The sequence below is a fragment of the Seriola lalandi genome, unplaced genomic scaffold, assembly GCF_002814215.2.
Source record: "Seriola lalandi dorsalis isolate HSWRI2012SDOR001 ecotype SW California unplaced genomic scaffold, Sedor1 jcf7180002054630, whole genome shotgun sequence".
Classification (NCBI taxonomy): Eukaryota; Metazoa; Chordata; class Actinopteri; order Carangiformes; family Carangidae; genus Seriola; species Seriola lalandi.
In genome coordinates, this window is record NW_019525183.1 from 1,903,571 (window position 1) to 1,925,594 (window position 22,024).

The window sequence follows — 22,024 nt, forward strand, 5'->3', positions numbered from 1 at the left end:
CCCCCCCAGGTTTTGCTGATGAACACACGTGCATTCTGGGTGACAATGACTCCGATACAGTGGCTGAGCAAAAAAGAAGTCAAGAGAAATTTACTTCCAAGCCACCTTTTTAGAAAAACTGGTTTACCTTGAACGCCTTACAAAGAACAAAAGTGACAAACAACAAGATAGATAAGTCAGAGAATAAGCAAGTAGGACAAAGACACTGGAACTGAACCTGTGTGTGAGCCTAGGTGTGTGTGTGTGCGTGTGTGTGAGCAGACTCGAAAACAGCAAGCAACAATGGGCCTCTCCTTTTCCCTTTTCGAGAAGCGTCTAATCTCCACAACAGGCAGAGGAATGACTACAATAAAGTCTTTAAGAGGATAAGCATGGGAAGCTAAATGCAACACAGTGGAGTGTAACCAAACAAATTGCTACAAATGCCTGGGAAAAAAAGTTCAGTCCAGTCTTGAGTTCTGTTTCCACACACACACCAGATAGAAACTGCAGTTCTGGTCATTACCTGAAAACCGCCTCCCTCATCTTCAAGCCAGACGCTAATGTAGGGCCCCCAGCGGCCCCCGTGTTCCTGTCTGCCCACCGGTCATCCTGTCTTGAGTGTGGTAACACAGGAAGGGGAGGGGGGGAGGGGGGGTTGGATAAGGCCTTGCGGGGTAGATGTCCAATAGCACTCAATGGATTATATTTCTGTCTTTACAATTCATTCATCCTTTTCTTGACAGTCATTTTGCTGACAAGAAGACAGGATTCCAAGTGCTGTTCCTCTGGTGTCTCCATCTTTTTTTTTCTTCTCCTCCATTCTCCCCTCTCCTGTCTTCTCCCCGTCCCGGCTCTTAAATGTCTTGCCCATGTGGAGTTTTTGGGACGTCCAGGGTGGGCCGAGGAGGCTGCCGGTCTGCGGGCTGGAGTCTCCCACTAATCCGTAGGAGTTTAACGACGGCAGGCCTCGCTAGTGGTGATGAAAACCTTTGGGGGTGGGGGTGGGGGGTTTGACCCAAGTCAGGAGGGGCTGGGCATGTGACCCACACCAAGCTAAGAGCCCAAACGGTTGGGGGATGGTGTGTGCGAGTGTGTGTGTGTGTGTGTGGAGGAGTGGATATAGGCGTGTGTGTGTGTACACCTATGTCTGGAGCTAAGTGGTCAGTGACTTGAGGAATGCAGACTTTCTGATCTCAGCCGTGAAAACAGCCAATTTGAGCTGGTTGATTTTTTTTTGTTGTTGTTGTTGTTGGGTGAAAGCAGAAGAGAAAAGCTCGCTGTTCCACTTTTGGCGATTCCTGCCTTACATTCAACCCTTGCCATAAAGTGTAAGAGTTACAGGGCGCACAGAGGCAAACACACACACACACACACACACACACACACACACACACACACACACACACACACACACACACACATAAACAAAGGCTTGTAAGAAGCTGAGAATCCCCAGAGTGCGTCTGGCTCCAGGAGCAACCGTCTGATCTCTCCTTGTTCATGTGTGCATTTCTGTGTGTGATACTGTAAAGTGCAACTCTAACAAGCATCTCATTACCTTTGTCTCATATCATCACAGAACACCTCTGTCTCCTGGTGCAACAAATCATAAAAGCAGCAGGCTCAAAAAAAAAAAAAAAAGGCTAAATCTGACTAGGCCCTATTTTTGGCAGAGTTTGGAAAATCCATTTAAATCACTCATTTGCATAATGTTTGATATCTTTGCTATAACATTTGGCTGGCTTTTATCATTTAAATTGATACGCCCGTTTCTAGCTTCCATCTTCATGATTCTAAGCACAACCTCAATTAATTAGCAATACGCAAATCAATTTTTGCCTGAGGTCAAACAGATTTCAGTCTATTTAAAAGATTGGATGTCCACTTAACATGATTTGAGGGCGTTATCTCGAAAGACACATTGATGAACTGAGGTTTCTATTCCCCTAATGTGCAACAAATAACAAGCCTAAATCAATCAGGAGATATGGATGAACGTATCACGGGAGAAAAATTGTCATCTGTGGGTTTTTTTTCCGCAGAAAGCGTGCACACAAACGCGGAGTGTGGCACGTGCGTGTCATCGTGTGTGCTTGTGTGTGTGGGAGGGGTATCCATAAGCCAATGGCTGAAAAACAGCAGAGCAAGCGGCAGACGCAAAGTGGGGCAAAGGTTCACGGGAAGACACTTGTCGGTAGCCCGGTGACCGAGTTATCTTCTTCTTCTTCTTTTTTTTTTTTTTCTTTTACTGGCTTGTAAGTCGCTAATTAAAGTGACCACACTGATGTCCCATCTGCCACCAGGGCACAGCGCCACCGATTATTGGCTGCCATGTAAGAATGTTAATCCACTGAAGGGCCAGGTACGAGTAAACACACACACACACACGTTGGCAGCTCGCGCAGAGGCTGTGCTCGGCGCGCTCGCTCATTCACATTCAGATAAGCACTCGGCAATGCTTACACAAAGATTAAGACTTTGACAGTGAGTCTGAAATCCTGTTAGCTTGTTTGTGTGGCGGGCGGAGGGAGATATCTGTGTAACTTGTGGAAGGAAAGCGGCTGAACCCTTGTGTTCCCACAGGAGTCACAGAGCCGCCGACGCTACGGTGCACAGAAATTACAGCAATCCAGTATGATGACAATGAGCACCGGAGAGGACCTGTAGCCGTCTGGCACCCAATGAGAACCATCCATCTGTGCGACCTCTGCCACAGCGACAAATTCATCTGTCTCAGTGGGGACCTATGCGGGGCCCGATCGGGGATAAGCTTTATATATTTCCCTCCTAATAGAATTGCAGTACTTTCTCTTGCTCTGGCTGCAAGACACTGACTCTCATATTGCTCCTTTTCTATCTACTAATTCACCACTCACTACATCTGCCCCCCCTTTTAAGAGTCTTACTCCAAGAGGGAGCACGCTGTGTCTCCCCAAAAATAGTATCACTTTTTCCTTGGCAACATGTGCGGAGAACATTATAAGTCTACACGCAGGTCAAACGGGGAGATGCTCGTGTCTGATCCTACACCCAAACACAAGAAACAGTCAGGTGCAGCCAGCTGTGTCGGAAATATAGAATTGGTTCAGACAGGTTTATGTGATGATTTATATACCTCAGACTGAACAGAAAAGTTATGCTATACCGACTGGAAACTGCCTAAAGACTATAATCTCATAGGTCGTGTCCTGTAAGGGCCGCTACTGACACAACTGTTGCTAAAGGACCCCTTGAGCAAGGTGCTTAATGCCTGTGCTTAAAGCTAAGCCTCATCTAGCAGCTCTAAGGTGTAAACTGTACAAATGAGATGCAGGGGAGTCGCGTTTATAAAACAGATGCGAGGGGGCTGAACATAAGTGAGAAACTCTGTCAAGCTTAATTCACAGGCAACAATGGAACATTTTAAATATGTGATAAATCTTTGGAACGGCTCTTAAATATTTTATTCTTCCCATGGCGGCGACTCTGCCCTCATCTGCACTATAACACTGGGACCATTAAAATGTACAAGATTTTCTCCACCAACTTAATGAGAAGATAAGCAGTCAATGTGAAATCCTCTTTTTTTTTTTTGCTTAAGTAAAGCAATGAATGCCTATCGCCAAATTATGGCATCAACTCGGCTCCGGCCCGTCACACCTCGGCAGCTGTGTGTTTGAGGACGATTTTGACAAAAAACGGAGGTTACTGAAGTTATGAAGGGAGCGTTGTTTGAACACTTCATGCTTGAATAACTTCACCTCTCCGCAGCTGAAGTGATGTATCAACCGTCGTCATCTATTTGCTAAAGACAAGTCGGAGTGACTGGTGATTGCAGGGAACTTGCTGCTTCTACTAAGCGGTGGCTGTTGGTTTTCCCAGAAAGTTTTGAGCAAAAAAACCTGGTTGATTTTGCCACAATCTGTTATTCCAATCTACTTTTGATCTTGATTTTTGATTCAGTCCTACAGTAATACCAGATATGCTCTCAGCTTTCAGGCTCTTTTTACCTGGAGAATTGTTGCTGCAGTGAAACCATCTGGGCCTGTCCCAGCTCTGACTCCTCGGTCACTTCCCGCAGACGCTTCTCGCTCTCCAGTCGCAGGCGTCGCTCTTCCTCTAGCTCGTGGATCAGCTTTTCTCGCTGTGGACACACAGAAAAAAGATCGACCTCATCATCCCTAAGTCATTACGCCACGTTTCTGGTCCCTGAGTGTAAGTCCCCCTGAAACCGTGACAGCTGTCGGGATGTCGCTTTCCTGCTGAACCCTGACCTCCGACCCTCCGTAGGAAAAAGGTGAAGCGAAAACAGAATGTTTTAACTTCCATCAATCGTCAGAACATCTGTGATAAAAAAGCATCTTTTGTCTAACATTAAGAAAAAAAAGAAATGAGAGTGAGAGTGTGATGACATTTAAGATTCCAGATTGGCATTACTTCCTGTAGTTTGTTGTTTCTTTGAAATGTTCATAATGAATCCCTTTCTGTCTGTCGCCGTGACGGAGAGTTCACACTAAATGTCACCGGGCCTGGTCTCCCGAAGCCTCAATCTTTCCCTGCGCTCTTGTTTTTCTTTGAATTTCAGTGCCGTGCCATCACATTAAGTGTGCATATTTATGGCATCAAAGTCCTTGAGCTTTCACACTTAGTGCTGAAAACCTGCAGCATACTCAGATTGTCACAAATGGTAAAAATGGCTATGAATAGCTTGTTTACCAGAACAGCAGCCATCCATCCTCTCTTCCCCGTACACGAAAACTGTGTTGTTGCTTGGTAACTTTGCAAGAAAAAAAACAACTTGTTTTTAAAGACTAAATGTGACCTCACTTTAACTATTGATAGATTTTGAACATAGAAGCCAAGGCTCATCGGTAAGACGCAGGTGGTAGAACTGAAGAGGTTCGAGTCATCCTTGCCTTTTCATTTCTTTCCACGTGCTTTTCCACTTCATTTACAGCTGTCTGCAGCAAAGTGTCGTGAACTTTTCCTCTGAAGCTTTGTTTGTGAGTGTGAATTAACCCCTTCTTCCTCATGAGGAACTTTCAAAGTCTATGCTGTGTAAGGTCTCCACAGATCACATGGCCATTTTTATCTGTCCCTTTTTCACCAGAGACAATTCAAAAATGAAAGCTCCTCTTTCAGTTTTTAATTGGATTCCTCTTCTTTCTGATGGCCTCAGCCATCTGCTCCCAAAAGAGAGAACCACCATCGCCTCAAACCCGACTTCAAAGGCCCCGGCCCCGTGCTAGCACACTCCCTGCTTGAAGGGTGGGGGGGGGATTTTGGCATTGCTAGTGAGTTTTTTTTTTTTTTTTTTTTGCAGCGACAAAGTTGTGGAGAAGCTTTGAGCGACCGCTACCAGCAAGACTGAGGGTTTTAGCTGACAGAGCAAACTGGCGAGGATCATTCTATTAGTCTTGCAGTCTCTACACAAAGCCTGGCATCACCGCCGCTGACAATTTATGACAAAGCAATTGGCTGCGTTTTCTTGCTGCTGAAAGTCTAAGTGATCGACCATCTGCCACAATCTTGTCGGGAATATCAGCTAAAAAATACAAGATTGTAAAATAACTGCAAAGTGGGTTGAAGGCCCAAAAGACTAACTGGACTGTCATTAAAAAAAAGAAAAAAAAAAGGTTTCTCCTTCTGCAGAGCAAGCTTTTGCTGAATAAGAGATTTGAATGTGAAGTGCACTTTATCTTATTTGTTTGGCTTAATAAAGAGTAGACGTTTTCTCCAGACAATTATGTTATTATGGCTGTAATTGTGTCTGCAAAGAGACGAGTCATCCTCTGGCAGTAAATTCAGAGGGGGATTATCCTGTCAGTCCTCAGTAAAAGATGATATATCATCATCTGCCTTGATGTCTGCACAGACTTTAGAGTCTGAAAGGCCTGTTCAGTAGAAAATACAGAATTAATATCTTTTTTTTTTAAACTCTAGATCTTAACTTTAAGTCTTACTCTTCATGTTGAGCACCAGTCACAGACGACAGACATGCCGAGGTGGTTTGTTTTTTCCAGCACTGTGGGGACATCTAGTGGTGTGAAAGTATAAGGATATACTGAGTGGACAATGTGTTGAAGGCGAAAACCTTTTCCTTTTGTTTGGGTGTATAGACAAAACATCCTCATTATGTTTTCGTCTTTTCACTCTGAGTGTGTCATCGCCGTCTGCACCTGCGATTTAATGCTATGACATTAAACCAAACAAGAAGGAAAAATGTCAAAACGTCTGGAAAAGCATGCCTGTAAAATCACGTAACATTTTCCAAAATTGTTTTTTTTTATTTTTACTGTGACCATACTGTCTTGAATGCAACCAATAAACAGCCATATTTCACTATATTGTTGCTTGGTAGGAATTCTGTCACAAGAAGCAGATTTTAAGTGGGTGAATCAGTCAGGGAGAGAGAATATTAAACCCGAGTCACCATTAAAACCAGTTCTGGTCCTCTCTGTGGCCATAAATCCATGGCTACTATGTGGAGCGGCTCTTTACACAACAGGGAGGCTCCCCCCTGTCAGGAGTAATGGCCACTGTAAATCCAGTTATACAGAAGCATAAAGTAGTACACCCCCCCGCCAAGAGCTTGGACCTATATATGTGGACGGAAACCAACGACTTTCTGGCTCTTTCTTTCTGCCGTCTTTCTTTAAGGAAAATGAGTCACGGGATTCAAAAACAATGAACACAACAAAACACGCAAAAGGTTTTCTTCACCCATACATCATGTTGCAAGCTCAATATTTACTTACATGGCAAAAGCACAAAGAAATTTTTTTTTTTTTTTTTTCCTGAAGCAACAAGGATAGAAAACATGTTTTTTAATGATACAAACACGGCATAAAAGCTGCTAATTACAAGTGCAACCTCTAAGCATCTATTAGTTTAGCTGAATTTCACCTGAATGCAAACAAGGCACAAAGGCCTTTTCTTTGCAGAACCACGTGTATTAATATGCACAGTATTGTTCAGCGAGTTGGCCTGGATTCTCACAGAAGTGCAGTAGCTTTAGTCCTGATTTTTGTTGCCCACATGGCCTAACTAACGCCCCAGGCATAAACCACCGACCACTATGTGTCTGCTGACAGAGTCTTGCCAACAACCTCAATAACAACACAGGATTTATAGTCTGTGTTCTAGTAAAAAGGGCCTCTATTGCTTTTGTTCAATATATAATTTCAGCAATTTAACAAGGCCCGAGGCTATTAAATCAAACATTACCATATCTTTATGTGGCCAGAAAATCCCGAGCAATACATTACGGTTTTTCTGGGTTGAAATGTTTATTGTCTTCAGCAACTTCATGGCTTTTTTTTTTTTTTTCTGTGGTAAAGAGTATGCTAATTGAAAGCATATTCTTTAATAAGCCTTAGCTACAAAGGGCAACACGCCTTTAGTAAAGCCTCGGTAGGACACCTCAAAGTCAACACTGAGATGGCATGTGATGAAAACATGCTTGGCAACTTTCTGTGAGAACATTTACTTTAGTTAATCCAACGACTGAGGAGATAATCCTCTCACTTGACTGCTCTGTCATGGCCCCTGGCTGAATGAGGTGAACTACCGCCTTCCCCCTGCGGAGGGCAACATTTTCCTGGAATAAAACTGCAGTTGCAAGTAGCCGGCCCCAACAAAGCCAGCACTATCAAACAACAACAACGGTTTGGAAAAAGCAATATCAGATGGAATGGGCCAAGTAATCTATAAAATGGCCCAGGCAGGAGTTTATATCGGTCTACTGAGCCATATATCTGAAACGAGCCCAGATTGGGTGTTTCAGGATTAAATTTGACCTCTGTCGCAGACGAGGCTGGTTTCATTTCCTGGTTGATAAAAACTGTATCAATCTAGATATGGCAGAATTTATCACCATCAACATGTATAGCTTGAGATTGAATGGACTGCGATATGCTATTGATTTCAATACACTAAATGTACTGAAATAAATGAAAAATCCGGGATAAAAGAAACAGCAAACACTTCGTTTCTGTGTGGTGTGTTGTGTGTTTGTGTGTGTATTTTGTGTAGGATACATTAGGTTCAGAGTGCTTCCTCCTTGTTTCTTCTATAGAGAATGTCTAAAATTGTATTAGATGCAGCGGAGCCCAGAATGAAGTCTGTCTCTGTAATTGGACAGCATTAGATGGTAATGGTATTCATCCGAGCTGAATTACTAGAAGACCCGAACCCCCCTGATACCCTCCAAGATCCACAGAGGACTCTAAATTAATTAGAGACCTCTGCCTCTCCTTGTTGTGCCTGCAATGCTTTCTCCCATAAAAGAAAAAAAAGCTGCAGTGCAGTGTTATCAGGTTAAGTGCATGTGAGCGCGTAGCCACGACTGCGTCTCTGATTCTGTAGGATGTCCATCTGCGACTGTATATGTCTGTGCATTAATGTGGGGTTTGGGGTACAGTTCAGGGGGCTCAATAATCTCTTCATTACACAGAACCCCCCCCCCCCCAGTTGGAGCTCTTTGCCTAATCAAAGGACCGGGAGCGGATCTCTGGCTCGCTGCTAAAGCAAACATCAGGGACACAATACACCATGCAGGTTCTTCATTCATAAATAAAACATGCCACTAGGCTGTTTGTGTGTATGTATAAGTGTGTGTGTGTGAGTGTGTGTGTCTTCATCAGCAAGACTGGAGTCACATGAAAGTGTAACATGAGGACGATTTGACTGCTTGGCTGGCACATACAGTGTAATGTATTTGAAATGCCAGGTCAGTTGCCCTGCTCTTAAAAACCAGTCATTATATATGTCACTGAGACTAAAGCGTGCAAAAATAATGGCCTTTATGTTGTTTCTTTTAAATTAAATATTCAGTACTCAGTCATTTAATCATGGCGCCTGACAAAGATCTCAAAATTAAAAGGAATTGTAGGTGTGTGTGTTTCTTCACGAGGGGAAATTCAAAGGAGCATATGTTTTCTGAGACGACTTGTTATAGAAATAAGGTTGAGTCTAAACAGTGTTTTATTCACCAAAAATCTGCGTCCTATGTCCCCCAGGGCTCCATCAATTCAATTATCATGGAGAGCCACTACATTAGAGTGTACCACTTCTCTCTTACACAGCCGCCGGCACTATAGCAAATAATACACACACCCCAGGAATATGCTAAATCATATGAGTGGCCCATTTATCATTGCCAAGGGAGCTCCCCCCACTCCAACCCACGCACTCCGAGTCATTCAGTCAGTCAAACACACACACACAAATACACTCCGGAGAGAGTGGGTGAAAGGGACGGTGTGGAGATGCGATTTGAGCCTGGCTGTCAGCGCTCGTCACCCAGTGAATGTGCAGAGCACTGGGGGGACCCTGTTTCGGCCCTCGCCCCTGTCCGTGGCTGATAAGGCCAATCTGCAGAGACAGCACCTGAGTCCCCCCCCCAACACCCCCCTTAGTCCCCAAACCTCCACGCTGTCACGCATCTTCCAAACAGCTGTCAGAAACACTCTATGAAGGTCCCTCAGCGAAGGGGCTCCACGAGGACCGAGCCTTTCTCCCTGTCTCTTAAAACGGGGGGAGCCCCTCGAAGCCCTCCTTTATCTGCTGAAAGCACCCTACAAAAGACGTCCATCTAAAAGGTGTGTTTTCTATGGTGGTTTAAACACTAATAAATCATTGTCCAATAAAGCTTGATACCGTGGACTAATTACCACAAACACTGGGTTCTGCCAAGCGAAGGTCCTAACTCATACAGTGGGACTGCGCTCAAAATCACGACCCTCCATTCAATCTGTCTCTCTTCTCGGCTTGTTCAACTCGGTAAAAGCTGTGGCTCAGGCTGCACAAGAAGAACATCAATGTTGCACATCGACCTAGAACCTTTCTTGTAAAATGTGACCCAGCTCAGCACAAGATGTTGAAACTGCCAGACTATCCGATAGAGTAATAACACTAAGACACCACACTTTTAAAGACACAGTCAAATGAACGAGTGAGCTCTAATCTTGTTCCCCTGTGTTAATTATTCATTTGTCACATGTACAAGTATGTGTCAAAAATAGTTTTACATCAAAATTTCTTCCTGGGATTTGATTAAAAGAAGCTGAAGATGCATTAACGGCCATTTTCACTGTGACTTTAAACCTTTTATAATACAAATCAAATCGAAACCATATTTGTAGTACAATATGATAGTTTCTAAAACAGCTGAAGCAATCTGCTGAGAGTTTCATCTGTGTTTGATTTATCAATCCTTCTAATAACATCACCTGAGATTATAATAACAATATCTGCTCATGGCTCCTTGTTGTGGCGAAAGCACTACGGTTAACACTGGGATAAAGGCTGAGCGCTTTGGTTAAGGTCAGGGTAAGTCTGCGGTTACAGTTGATACAAAAGGATAATTGCACATCATTTCCAGTTTTAAAAAGTTAATTTTACTTGATGCAGTGTTGCAGTCTGTGGCATGAGAAAATCTGTTTTCATGTACAGAAATAGCTGATTCCTATTATGGCTCCAGGGGTTATTTTTTTACCATTCTGTGCCACCCCGTTTCCCACTTTATATTCACACATGCAGCGGCTCACTTCTTATCTTAACTCCATATTCTACATGAAATGCTCTGGAGAAATCTGATTTTTAAATGAGTATCGACACAATTAAGTTAAGTTCAAGCTGAAAAAAAAAACTATTCTCTTCAACGTTCACATGTATGTTTCGCTCAGCCATCAAATACTCTAATCAGCCCAAACATCCAGGGAAATAACTGTGTGAATCTGCTGTATGTGTGAGGCTCGTATCTGTTTAAGCTCAGATATCACACAGCGTCCGCAAAAACCCAAAGAAAAATAAAGCTAGTTTCTCTCAAAGCCAGATCGTTTATTTTCACATGTTGTTTAGACAGCCGCTTCCAGTGGTCATAATCTTACCTAACAGTTTTAAATGCCTTTTTAATGGAGAGCCCAGCCCCCCCCGTCAGCAGAGCGGGCGGCGCTGCCTTTACAAGCCTGCATATAGACTTCTGTTTTCTCTGTTTTTCTGCCTAACAGGAAACCCAGCATCCTGCCCCTGATGGACTTAGATTGCACTTCAGAGTGGCATCAAAAGGGAGTGGGAGACCGAGAGCGGCCCTGCCCTGCACCACGCCTCTGGGTTTGGGGTGTGAAGAATTCCAGAGAAAAACCTACAGCAGCGATGAGGCCTGTGAATGAGCGGTTTGACTCCAGACAGACAGGGCAGTCTTGTTGGAAAGAAGCTGAGGCCTTCACAGAATAAACCATGACCTGTGCTCTGTCAAACACCTAACGGGAAATCCACTGTTTTTCTTGTAAGACTTTTAAAGATTGCGCTCTGCAGAGCACGCCAAAAGCACCATGTCCAAACCCTAATATAAAGTTTAAGATACAAACAGTGGGCAGGTCTGGTGGCTGTTAGACCGTATCACTTCAGAATAATAACAAATGCATCTTGTGTGGCCATATTTGTGGTGAAATACTTTGCAGATGCTCGTTCCCTGAGCCTAACCGCTGATTGCCCAGCAAATTATTTAAAAGGCTTCATGTGATTCTCCCAAATGATCCATAACAAAAGAGTGTTGTACTTTTGCACTGCCAGTAGCCACCATGTTTCACAACAGGAGACCCAATTAAAACACACACTCATCAGTAAACTGTGCTGTTAATGCTGTCTCATTTACAGCCGCGTAACGGTGCAAGCCAGACCCGAGGCTTACAATTGTTGCCGTGTGCACAATCATAAAGATGCCTTTTCACATTCTTTTCCCCCGCACGGCGCACCGGTAATGGTGCAGAAATGACATTCCCCCCGTGGAGCTTGCTCAGCAGAAGCGAACCTGCACAGGAACGCAGCCGGATGGCACCGCCGCTTTCTGTTTCTCTGATCGTGTTACACAGAAGACGCTAATGGATGTATAGAGGGGAAGACCAAGGCGGCGAGCAGAGGCTGGTAAAGAGAGGCATCAGATGCAGAGGAGAGGGTGGGAGCTGCTTCAAAAGTCTGTGGGCTGTTTTAATCTGTCTCTCTGGGTTAGCCCCTTGGCAGGCGAAGATGGGGGGGGGGGGGGGGGGGGGGGGGGTGGGGGAGTGAGCGAGTGGGCATGGAAGTGGGCGTCAGGGTGCTGGGGGTTCTGCGGGGGCACAGGCTGTAGCCGGTGAGCAGTTCCCACTTCACACCGCCAGCACTTTTGACAATTATCTCCTTGATGCAGCAGTCTCTTTTTCATTTCTATTGAAGAATCGTGCCTGAGCTCCGAAGCCTCCCAGGAATGCCGGAGAGAGAGTGCAAGGGGGGACTCCAACGGGGATAATCCCAATTTCAAATGGAGCTTAGTGATACCCCCCCCCCCTCCTCCCTTTTCTTCCTCCATCGCCCCCCTCACCCTCCTCCTGTCTGGCACAGATAACTCATCCCTCTCTCTCTCTCTCAACCTTGTGCATGCGCAGACAGCCGTTCACACACCCCCTCAAAAGTAATAATCAGCATGTCGTCCACTCACGTGAGTCTGAGAGCCGGGCACAGTCTCACAGCGTGGCGAGTGATATGTTTTTCTAAGGCTGTGCTGAGGTCAGAGGACGCAACGGTTGGCGCTACAGGAGGATGTGCTGACATGTCGTGAGGCGTGGCCCCTGAGGCGTGGACACATACACTGAATTACATTACAGAAGAGAGAAGTGAGAACGTGCCCTCAACATTACCACTAATTAGGAAGGGCAGGACAGGATCTCCTGTGTGCTGCATGCGCTGAGGACACTTTCACACCGAACCTGTTTGGCATTCACGGAGCAAACGCAGGACTCTGTGATAATAGATGAAAGACTTTTTCAAGACTTCAGAAGCTAAACTACTTTTAAATTGCCATCCTTCATGTAAAACTGCAGAGGTTTGGTTACCATAGTAACCGAAAAGAGGTGAAAATAGTGCTGTTTTGGCTATTCCTATCCCCTTTTATTGTTCTGGTATTACCTCATTAAAAAGTAAGTTATGCTCTCTACTACCCTGGTTGTCCACCATTATCTGTGACACACGAGGCCTCGCTGCAGGCTTTGTGACCTCTGTGTGACCACCAGAGAACACACATAAGCCCGTAAAGCACAGTAATGTGCAGCATGACTTGCAGTCAATCAGCGGAGTAAACCTGTAGTTTCGATTCGTCTCGGCGAGGCGCTGTGTCGCTGACGACAGTCGGGGAAACTAAACTTTTCAATGAATGACTTATCTGATGGCCCATGTGACTTCATGTCTACACCTCTTAGTTCATTTGTAGGAAGTGAAGGCTGCAATTTAGGCAACTTTAGCCTATGAGAAACAGTGCTGCCCACATGACTCCAAGTCATGCAGTGATAGTGAGGGGTCATTGGTGGGTCCACACATTCCATTCATCTAAAGTAGCCCATATCTCTCCACGATGGAAATCAATATGGAGCCCTTGTTTCATATACACATCCATGACCGGGGTGACAGTACAGAAGAGTCACACAGAGGTCAGGGAGGAGGGAGGTGGGCGAAAGTGGGGAAAACTCATGACATCCTCCTTATGATTCTATTCAAGATACGTCGATGCAAATAAATCCTGGAAGTGATGCCAATCTCTGTCTGCAATTATCTCCTTTCACACTGAATCAGTCAACTGTGAAATATCAATTTCTGTGTCTATATTTATGAACTGATGCAAAACCGGACACAAGAAGAACCATTCATATTGTAGGTCATCTTCTCTGTAAACTCATAAACAGAGAAAAACACTGCTACTGTTTTCTCAAATAAATTCAAGCCTCAACGACAGGAAGAATCTGCAGCGCTGAAGTGCCCTGGAGCAATGCACTGACTCCCTGCCCAGCTCCAAGGGCGCTGTTCTCTGTGTGACCCTGTGTTTTGACCTCTTTGACTGTGGGGAGAAGTGAGAAGAAAAAACAAGCATTCCTCCTTCAGGGATCAATAGACATTCACACACAACAGTGTGAAAACCTCAGAGTGTATCAGCCCTTGTGTGCTGTTGCTTTAGGCCTGCTGCCATAAAGAGAATCAGAGGCATCACTGGGGTGCAGCCGAACAGCTGGGCCTGTGGTTAGGGCCTCTGCTCAGAGGCTGCAATCAGCTGAGCTGAGCTTCATCACATGGTTCAACTTTTCACTTTCTGACCTCTCTCAGACAAACAGACCGTATTCACACATTTGCAAACGTGCGAAGAAAGATATGAATCAATGTAGACGTGTATATATATATATATATATATATATATTTATGCAGATCTCCACCTCCTGAGTTATTTTCCCCTTCTTTCACAAGTTCTATTGAAAAACAAGGGAAAGCACAATGTCAGCCAGTTCCAGTAAAGCCGAGTGCAATGCAACGTGACAGCTGCCACGCAACTGCAGCCTTGTAATGTAACACAACCTGACCATGCATCTGAATACCTGTTGTTCCTGCAGAATGTCTCCACAGGACATCAGGCCTCAAAACTATTTGAGTAAAATGTGTCACATTGATAAATACAGAAAACTGGCACCTTTTTACAATTTTTTTTTTGTACAGTTAGTTTTGTTGGTATCACATGGGTGAAAAATACCTACTTATGCATACACTTCTCCTGAGCTGTCTCCTTTAAGATGAACTGATGAAGTGTCGAAACTCCAAAGATTGACTTTGGCCGGCGTGACAGCTTGGCAGAGAATGAGGGTGTGTGTGTGAAGTGAGCATACTGTGGCTGTTTTGGCTTTGTGCAGATTACAGGGGCGAGCGGCTCCGCTGTACTTTACCATTGTTCCCTCGCTCTTGCTCCGTGCGACTTCCCTCTGCAGGCGAGCCACGGCCAGCTTTTCCCTAAACAAAAGGGAGAGGAGAGGAAGGGGAGGAAGGAGGGGAGAGAAAATAAGAGTAAGTCGACTTGTGATCATTCATCGTTCAGTGAGTGACACAGTCAGACTGACAACAATATTTTTTCAACCAGTTTTTGCCAGGAATTTCACTCTTGTTAAGGAGAAAAAGGCCCTGAAGCAACTTTCAAACTAATGAAGACACCCAGACTCTCAGACTCTCTTATCAAATTCCTTTAGAGACAGTTAATCAATCACAGTATCTGATATTTAATTAAAGTCAATATCAATTCAGTGTATGAGAAACCAACACTTCTCTCTTTCATCTTTCTTTTGCCTAACAGCAGAAACCACAGAGGCCTGATCAGCAGATAAACCCACACACACACACACACACACACACACACACACACACACACACACACACACACACTGTGAAGACGATGTCGTTCCGCTAACCGCACAAAACAGAGGGGCTTGCAGTTCTGTCCAGACAAAAATAGCTCAGAGGAAACAAAAAGCAGGGCATCCTCACGCCAGACCTTACATTGCAGACACACACTCATCGCACACTCACAACATGTCTCTCTTGCACTCACACACCCACACACACACACACCCACAAATACACACACGTGAACTGGGCTAAACAAAGAAATTGACTGTGCGCGTCCAATCCGTTTCCCACGTGAGGGCATTCCAGACTTTAATGGGATAAATCTTGGCACACTAGCACGGATAATAAAGAACCCTGTTTTATTGCCTCTGCTGAGGTATCACAACAACTGAAACACAGGAGAAACGCTGCTCCGGGACATCCCAGCCTGCATCTCACGGTCGGCTATGAGCCATATATATACTGTTTGCCTTTCTACGAGTGTTTTGATGCAAGTTGCAGGAAAAACAAGAAATGCTTTGAGGGTGGAGGGAGGTGGGGGGGGACACACACCTCCTTTGGCAGTGCAACATGTGTCTGATTCTTCATAATCTGCTGGTTTCAGACCAAAAGTCATTAATTCAATTGTTAAATACTGCATTCAAAAAGATGTTAATACAGTGTCCATGCAGTGTATTGACACAAGAGGCACATGAGCTGCCAGATGTCCTCCAATTATCTCTCTCACATGCATAGCCAGGTATGCAAATGAGGCCATTAATTAAGCTAATGAATACATTAATTAGCAAATATTTAAGATAAGACAAGATCGACTTCATTGTCCCAAAGGACAATCACTCCACTTCCAAAAAAGGACAAAAAAAATGAGATACAGAACTGCAAAAAGAAAAAAAAATTACAAAATAAAACACAATCCACATATCGCACACGAGTCAATACATCTCTGCAATATTGTTCAACAAAATAAAAGTCTCAGAGCTGTTTCAAAAAGCTCTACTGTTATTTCCTACATAATAAACTGCACCACACAATCATCTTCAAAATAAAACCGGGTAGTAGTTAGTATATAGTATATATTACTAGTAGTAGCTAGTATATATATTGACTGTGTGTTCGCAGAACACATCACACACACTCAAAGCCACCTAATATGGGACTTTGGGACCTAACACAGAAGTGTGTAGAGCAGACAGCCACAAGTAATCACAATCACCTGCACATTTTTCACATTTCTTCACTGGAGCAGACACCCAAACCTCCCCCCTCCCTCCTCCTCCACCAACCTCCCCCCAACCCCCCAAAAATAGCTCATGACTAACATCTCCTCGTCGGCTCTGACAAGACATCATTGTTTCTGAGCGGCTTACCTGTCGGGAAAAGCCCCTGGTGATTAAGCCACAGCTGGGGATGTATGGTTGATGGATGATACCCAGTGTCTGGACTGAGAAGAGCGAGCTGAGCTATAAACTAACACCACTGCTGTTGGAGGACATGCTCGCAGCCGTGTTCCCTCTAATGGGACCAGACTGAATTAGGCACAGCCGAGCCTGGCACGTCGATTGTGAAACGCAATGGCGAGGTTGTGACAAATCTGGGAGGAAGTCAAAGAAAAGTGTCGAAGGCTGTGAGACAAGGGGGTGTGTCTGGGCGTGTGCGCTTATTATTGTGCGTGTGTGTGTTTGTGTGTTTGCATTAGTGCGTTTTTTGTGTGAGAAGTTGGTGTGTGTTTTGTGCCTTCATAAACTTAGGTGTGCGGGTGGGTACATGCGTTCGTTAAAGTGAAAGGTGTTGTGAGACCTTTCATTAATGTGTGCATGTGAGGAAAAAATACACAAAGCAGTGTGGGTGTTTGTGCGCGCGTGTGTGTGTGTGTGTGTGAGAAAGTGTGTGACAGCTTGCTCCACACCTGAGACTGACTAATACACTCATGTTCCAGTTACACAAGGTTTCTCTTCCTATTACCACATACTGTACGCTTACACCATTACGCTACCTTGAGAAAAAAAAAAAAAAGGTCTCTGGAACTTCTCACTGCAGATATTGTTTTTGTTAAACAAGGACCGGCCTGGCATTCCTCCAGTCTGTGTTATGGCTGAGCGTCAGCCCTGTAAGGGGTTAAGTTTCAGGCCACTTATGCACAGGCATGTTCCAGGAGCAACGGAGCATGAGCCAACTGCACCCCGAGAAAAATCATCTCCAAATATAGAGCAATTTGACATTCTGTGTTAAACATAATTACAGTAATTGGCACAAGCAGTAGTCAAAACAGTATTCTACTGCAAAACGCTCGCTGGCGACATTCGCGTCCAATTGATGGTGGCGTGTAATTGAATTATATTTGAGCAGCGTCCAAGCGCACATGAAAGCAATCTGTAATCCGCTATATTCGGTACGTTGTTTACGTATGCGTTTTGACTGACGTATTCCGGTTCTGAGTTGATCACTTGCGTTTCAGTCCCAATGGACGTGTGACATTTTGCCAATCACTCACTCAGTAAACCGTCACCAGCTGTGCAAACCAGCCTGTCAAAAATAGTCCGACTGAGTAAGTAGTCCGAGCCAAATGCTGTTATGTCAAAGGGGTTTATCTCAAGCCATCTCTTGCAGAAGGCTGGACATGCAAAGAGTCATGATGTAATGGTGTGGTGGGTCTCACACGCTAATTATGTTGTTTTCATTTTTAGCTAAAACACACCTCATTTTAAAAGGATAATTATTACTCCTCGGGTCTTATTTTTGTAGTTATGGCCATTGTTACAAATGGTTGTGAAAACACTAACGATGTTTTTCAGGCTAAGAAACATGAGCGGTCAGTTTAGCCAAAAGTGTAGCCAGATTATCTAAACCATATTGGGAGGTTCGAATCAAAGGTGTAATTACTACGGCAAGTAAGATAGGTCAAAGTTTCTCTTTGGCTAATCTAGGGTTTGTTTACAACCTGTCAGAGGGTCAGTGATGACAAAACATCATTATTACCGATATAAAAGTGCAGAAAAATGTGCAATAAATCAGAATCATCCTTTGAAACAGGAAGAAAAGTTTCCAAGAAATTCTGGAAAATGAAGCATGTATCTATTTGTATTCAATACTCATATGCTGCACACTTGACTGTGACTAAAGGGGAATTATTTCAGGCTTTGGTCCATGCTTTTGTCCTGTACATCCGAGCATGTGATGAAAGCACAAGCTGACAGTCCACCATGTATACATTCCTCCTCCTCCTCTGCTGTTTTTTCTTCCTCTTTCAGCCCCATTATAAAGCCTGGCTGGGTAAACGCCAGCAGCCAATCATGAGTGGTGTCGACGTGGACCTCCAGCGGTTTCCCAGTGACCTGGAATCACCTGAGAGAACCAGAGGCCTCAGCTGTGGAGGGAATCCCGCCGAGCCTCAGCGGCAGCTCTCAGCTGAAAAACGCCGCCTTTTCTCTGCTCTCGTGTTTTCTGTGCATCAGAAGATAATGAGGCGAGCGAAAGATGTTGTGAGACCTCGGTTATAAGGAGAAGCAGGCGGACAAACACGATGTTGCTGTGTGAAAAGCTCAGGATTACGTGCTGCTCTTTGGTCCAAGCAAATTCTCTGAATTGCATAACGTTAAAAGTCACAAATGGAAATCAAAATGTAAAAAGCAGGGATGAAACAACCCACGAAGCTCTAATACCAAAGGATTTAAAGCTGCTATCACTCTTAAATGATCCATCGTCTATTACTTTTAATACAAATTCCTGTTACCTGGAATTAATGGAAAAATGCACTGACTAGTCCTCGAAAACAAGGGTCATTTTTAACACCTGATTGCGATTTTCTGCTCATTATCTCACTGGTTGCCGTTTGCTGTTCACGCACACACACACACACACACACACTTTGTACACCTCAATCATCCTTTCCCTCCTTTACGCGTGCGATTCCAGCAGCATTCAAAGCTCTGAAGCCCTTCCTTCCAGATAAAACAGACAGCACGGCGCAGCTCCATCCGCGACACCAGCCCTGTTGCATTGACAGCGTATTCCGACACACTGTGTAAACCCTCCTCCGCGCTTCTTCCTCTAGCTCAGACAAACGTAGCTTGGCTGTTTACTTCAGAGCGCCGCGGCATGCGAAGACACGATCCGTCAGGGCCGGGGGGGGGGGATCAGTCACGGCGAGAGGGCATTTGCCAACCTGAGTCGACATGTTGGACCCGTGCGCTTTGAACTGCATTGTGGGAGGCGGACGGTTAGCTGTGTTTTCATCACTGTTATCACAGCTCCTCCATACAGGTGGTGTAATCCATTGTACATTGTTTGCTGTTAAGCACATAATGAAAGAGAAAGATGTGCTGTCTCTTGCGTTTTGGTTTCCTATTTCCTTTACCGCACACCATCTTATTATCAAGCGTGGTTAATCTCTCCTCTCTATAGAAAGATGTTATCAGATTAAATACCACATAACGCTGTACATCTTTTCCCCGCGGCAGTTCGTCATAGTGACACAAATACACACATCACAATGTATAAAAGATGCATTAATATAAACCGTCTTTCAAATATTGTCACTGAAGCTTACGAGGGGCTAAACATTTCAATCGTTGTGAGCAAACAACTGTCCTCAGAGTGGCTGGGAGGGATGCATAAATGTTTGGATGAGAGCTGCAGGGCTGCCATGCATTTATGTATTAGCGTCTGCACTCCTGCTGGGTTAAGAGCCCTGATACGCACGCAATCCCCATGGCCCACATAGGGCATCCTGTTCAGAGGGACTCTGGCAACGGGTTTTTTGGCCCCGACTCCGGACTGGTCATTCCCATCCTTAATCCTCCTACGGCCGTGTTATGTAACCTTCTGCAGCGATCCAAAATTTCACCCAAGCCTCCAGTGCAGGACAATGAGCTTACCGAGGCGTTTGATAAGTTATAACATCCAGCCCTGTCCGACAGGAAAACAGAGTTACAACTGTCGGGAAGGTTAAAGCGGAGATGGGGTGAAAACGGCTTTGTCATGTTGTGGCTGCAAAAAAATGTACTAACTGATATTTTTAGATGAAACACTGAGCGTTTTCACACCTCGCATCGCTCCAGTTTCTCACATTCTTGGGGTGATTCCCAAAGATGCTTTCATCTCAACTTCTCCTTCCTGCAGTTGAGCACCGCACACTGAGATGGCATGAAAATCAGCTTCAGCCCTCACTGTAAACATTTTCCTCTGAGGGGCGGGGCTCGCACATCTGCGACCGCTCAATTGGTCCCAGTGCATTAGGCAGGACCAATCAATCACCCCAAAAAAAGCGTCCATCGTGGACGCCAAACGCCGGCCTGACCTGCGCCTGTTCCCGCTGCCTCACCCACAGCTGGTTCCTGACCTCCTGTCTCCTGCCGTGGACCCCGTCTGCACCGGGAGGGGGGTGGTGGGGGCGGGCAGCGGAAAAACAGGAGCCACATGTCAGCACCTCACACACCCAGCTGCCCGGCCAGCCAGTCAACCAGCCCGCCAGCCAGCCAGCCAGTCAGTCAGGCACAATGAGGCTTACCTCACCGCGGCAGACCATCAATTATTGACGAGGTGAAATGTGATGAGGTTCTACCGTGAGCACACAAAGAACACACGCCTTTTGGTTTTTGCCATGTGGCCTTACGATGTCCTCACACAGCAACTTGTTTTTGTACTTCATGCTTTGAAGAAAAAATCCATCACATCCTGTTTTCAATTTTTTTTTTTAATGCAGATTCTGATCATAAGGACCCCAAACGCGTGTTGGATCACAATTCCATGCAGGTCATTATTGTGAAAATGTATTTATGACAAACACATCACAGTTTCAAACAACAAAGCCGGAATGGCAGAATGCTTTGAATGTTTACAACACAGCGGCAATGTGTGTCATGTAAACACTGTGACCTAACTTTTCCCTTTAACTTTCCATTAATCGTGCTTCCTGTTAATGTATAGAGTTCTGTAATGGACTTTGTTTGGACACGTGTGCAGCGCGCTGAGCAACGCAGTCAAACCAGTTGAGATGATCGTGATTAGCAAGATTTATCCAAAGTCAACAACATGTTGAGTGCTCTGAGCTGTTTATGCTCTCCCTCTGTGATAACATCTCGCCCTCAGTGCTTTACCACCGTCTCAGCGCTGGATAGCTTAATTACACCGGTGCAACATAAAAGCGCCGGGGCAACTTTATTATAGTTTTTTGACAGGAGGGACTGACATTATCTCGAAGTGCGTGATTGATGGATACAATTGCAAGACTGTGTGAAAACCGTTCGTCTTTGCGCATGTAAACAACTGTAGCGAATTATCCGGCGAATCAGAGTGAGGGCAAAGGTTTCAAGGCATCCTTTTTTGTAGGCCATGATGAGATCAAACGCGTTCGCCGCATCTCTAAACTTCTGAAGCAGCAAAAAAAAAAAAAAATCAGACGCGAGGAATCCTCCGAGACTCCTCCTGAGCTCCGAGGAATGTGCTCGCCAAGCGTGGATTACCCCTGCCTGACTGTCTGTCTCCCTAAATGTTTTCTTATTCCGCGAGCAGGGCCTGACCTCAATTGTTTCCAAGCCACAGACGCATTCCTGCTCAGACGAAACGAAACATTGCGGATGAGCAGATGTGCTTTAAAAATGGTTGCAGCGCTCGCCCCTGCCCGCCCGCCCGTCTGTCTGTCTGTCGCGAGGGTTTACTCACCAGCGCGACTCACGAGGAACGAGGACGGAGCCGGACGCAAACACACAAGGGGGAACTCATAAACACACGGATGAACACACATGTACAAACACTGATGCAGAGACACGCATACGCACACTCTCACACAGTTCTGAATCTTTCATGTCCAAAAACATAAAGGGGATGATGATTCCGCACCGCCGCTGGAGCTGAACAACCGCAGATATGAACA

The 22,024-nt window shown here is 45.0% G+C and overlaps 1 protein-coding gene across 8 annotated transcripts in view; it reads right to left on the reverse strand.

The window, feature by feature from the left end:
• Window positions 1-22,024, reverse strand: part of LOC111665278 (nck-associated protein 5) — a 125,631-nt gene that overhangs the window by 47,828 nt on the left and 55,779 nt on the right. For 4 of the 8 annotated variants that reach the window (XM_023420213.2, XM_023420211.2, XM_023420215.2 and 1 more), the window contains 2 exons: window positions 14,700-14,763; window positions 3,972-4,105 (listed from right to left, as the gene is read on the reverse strand). In XM_023420213.2, the coding sequence (XP_023275981.2) occupies window positions 3,972-4,105; window positions 14,700-14,763 (198 nt within the window). The other 4 variants (XM_087177695.1, XM_087177694.1, XM_023420212.2 and 1 more) reach the window with 3 other exon arrangements.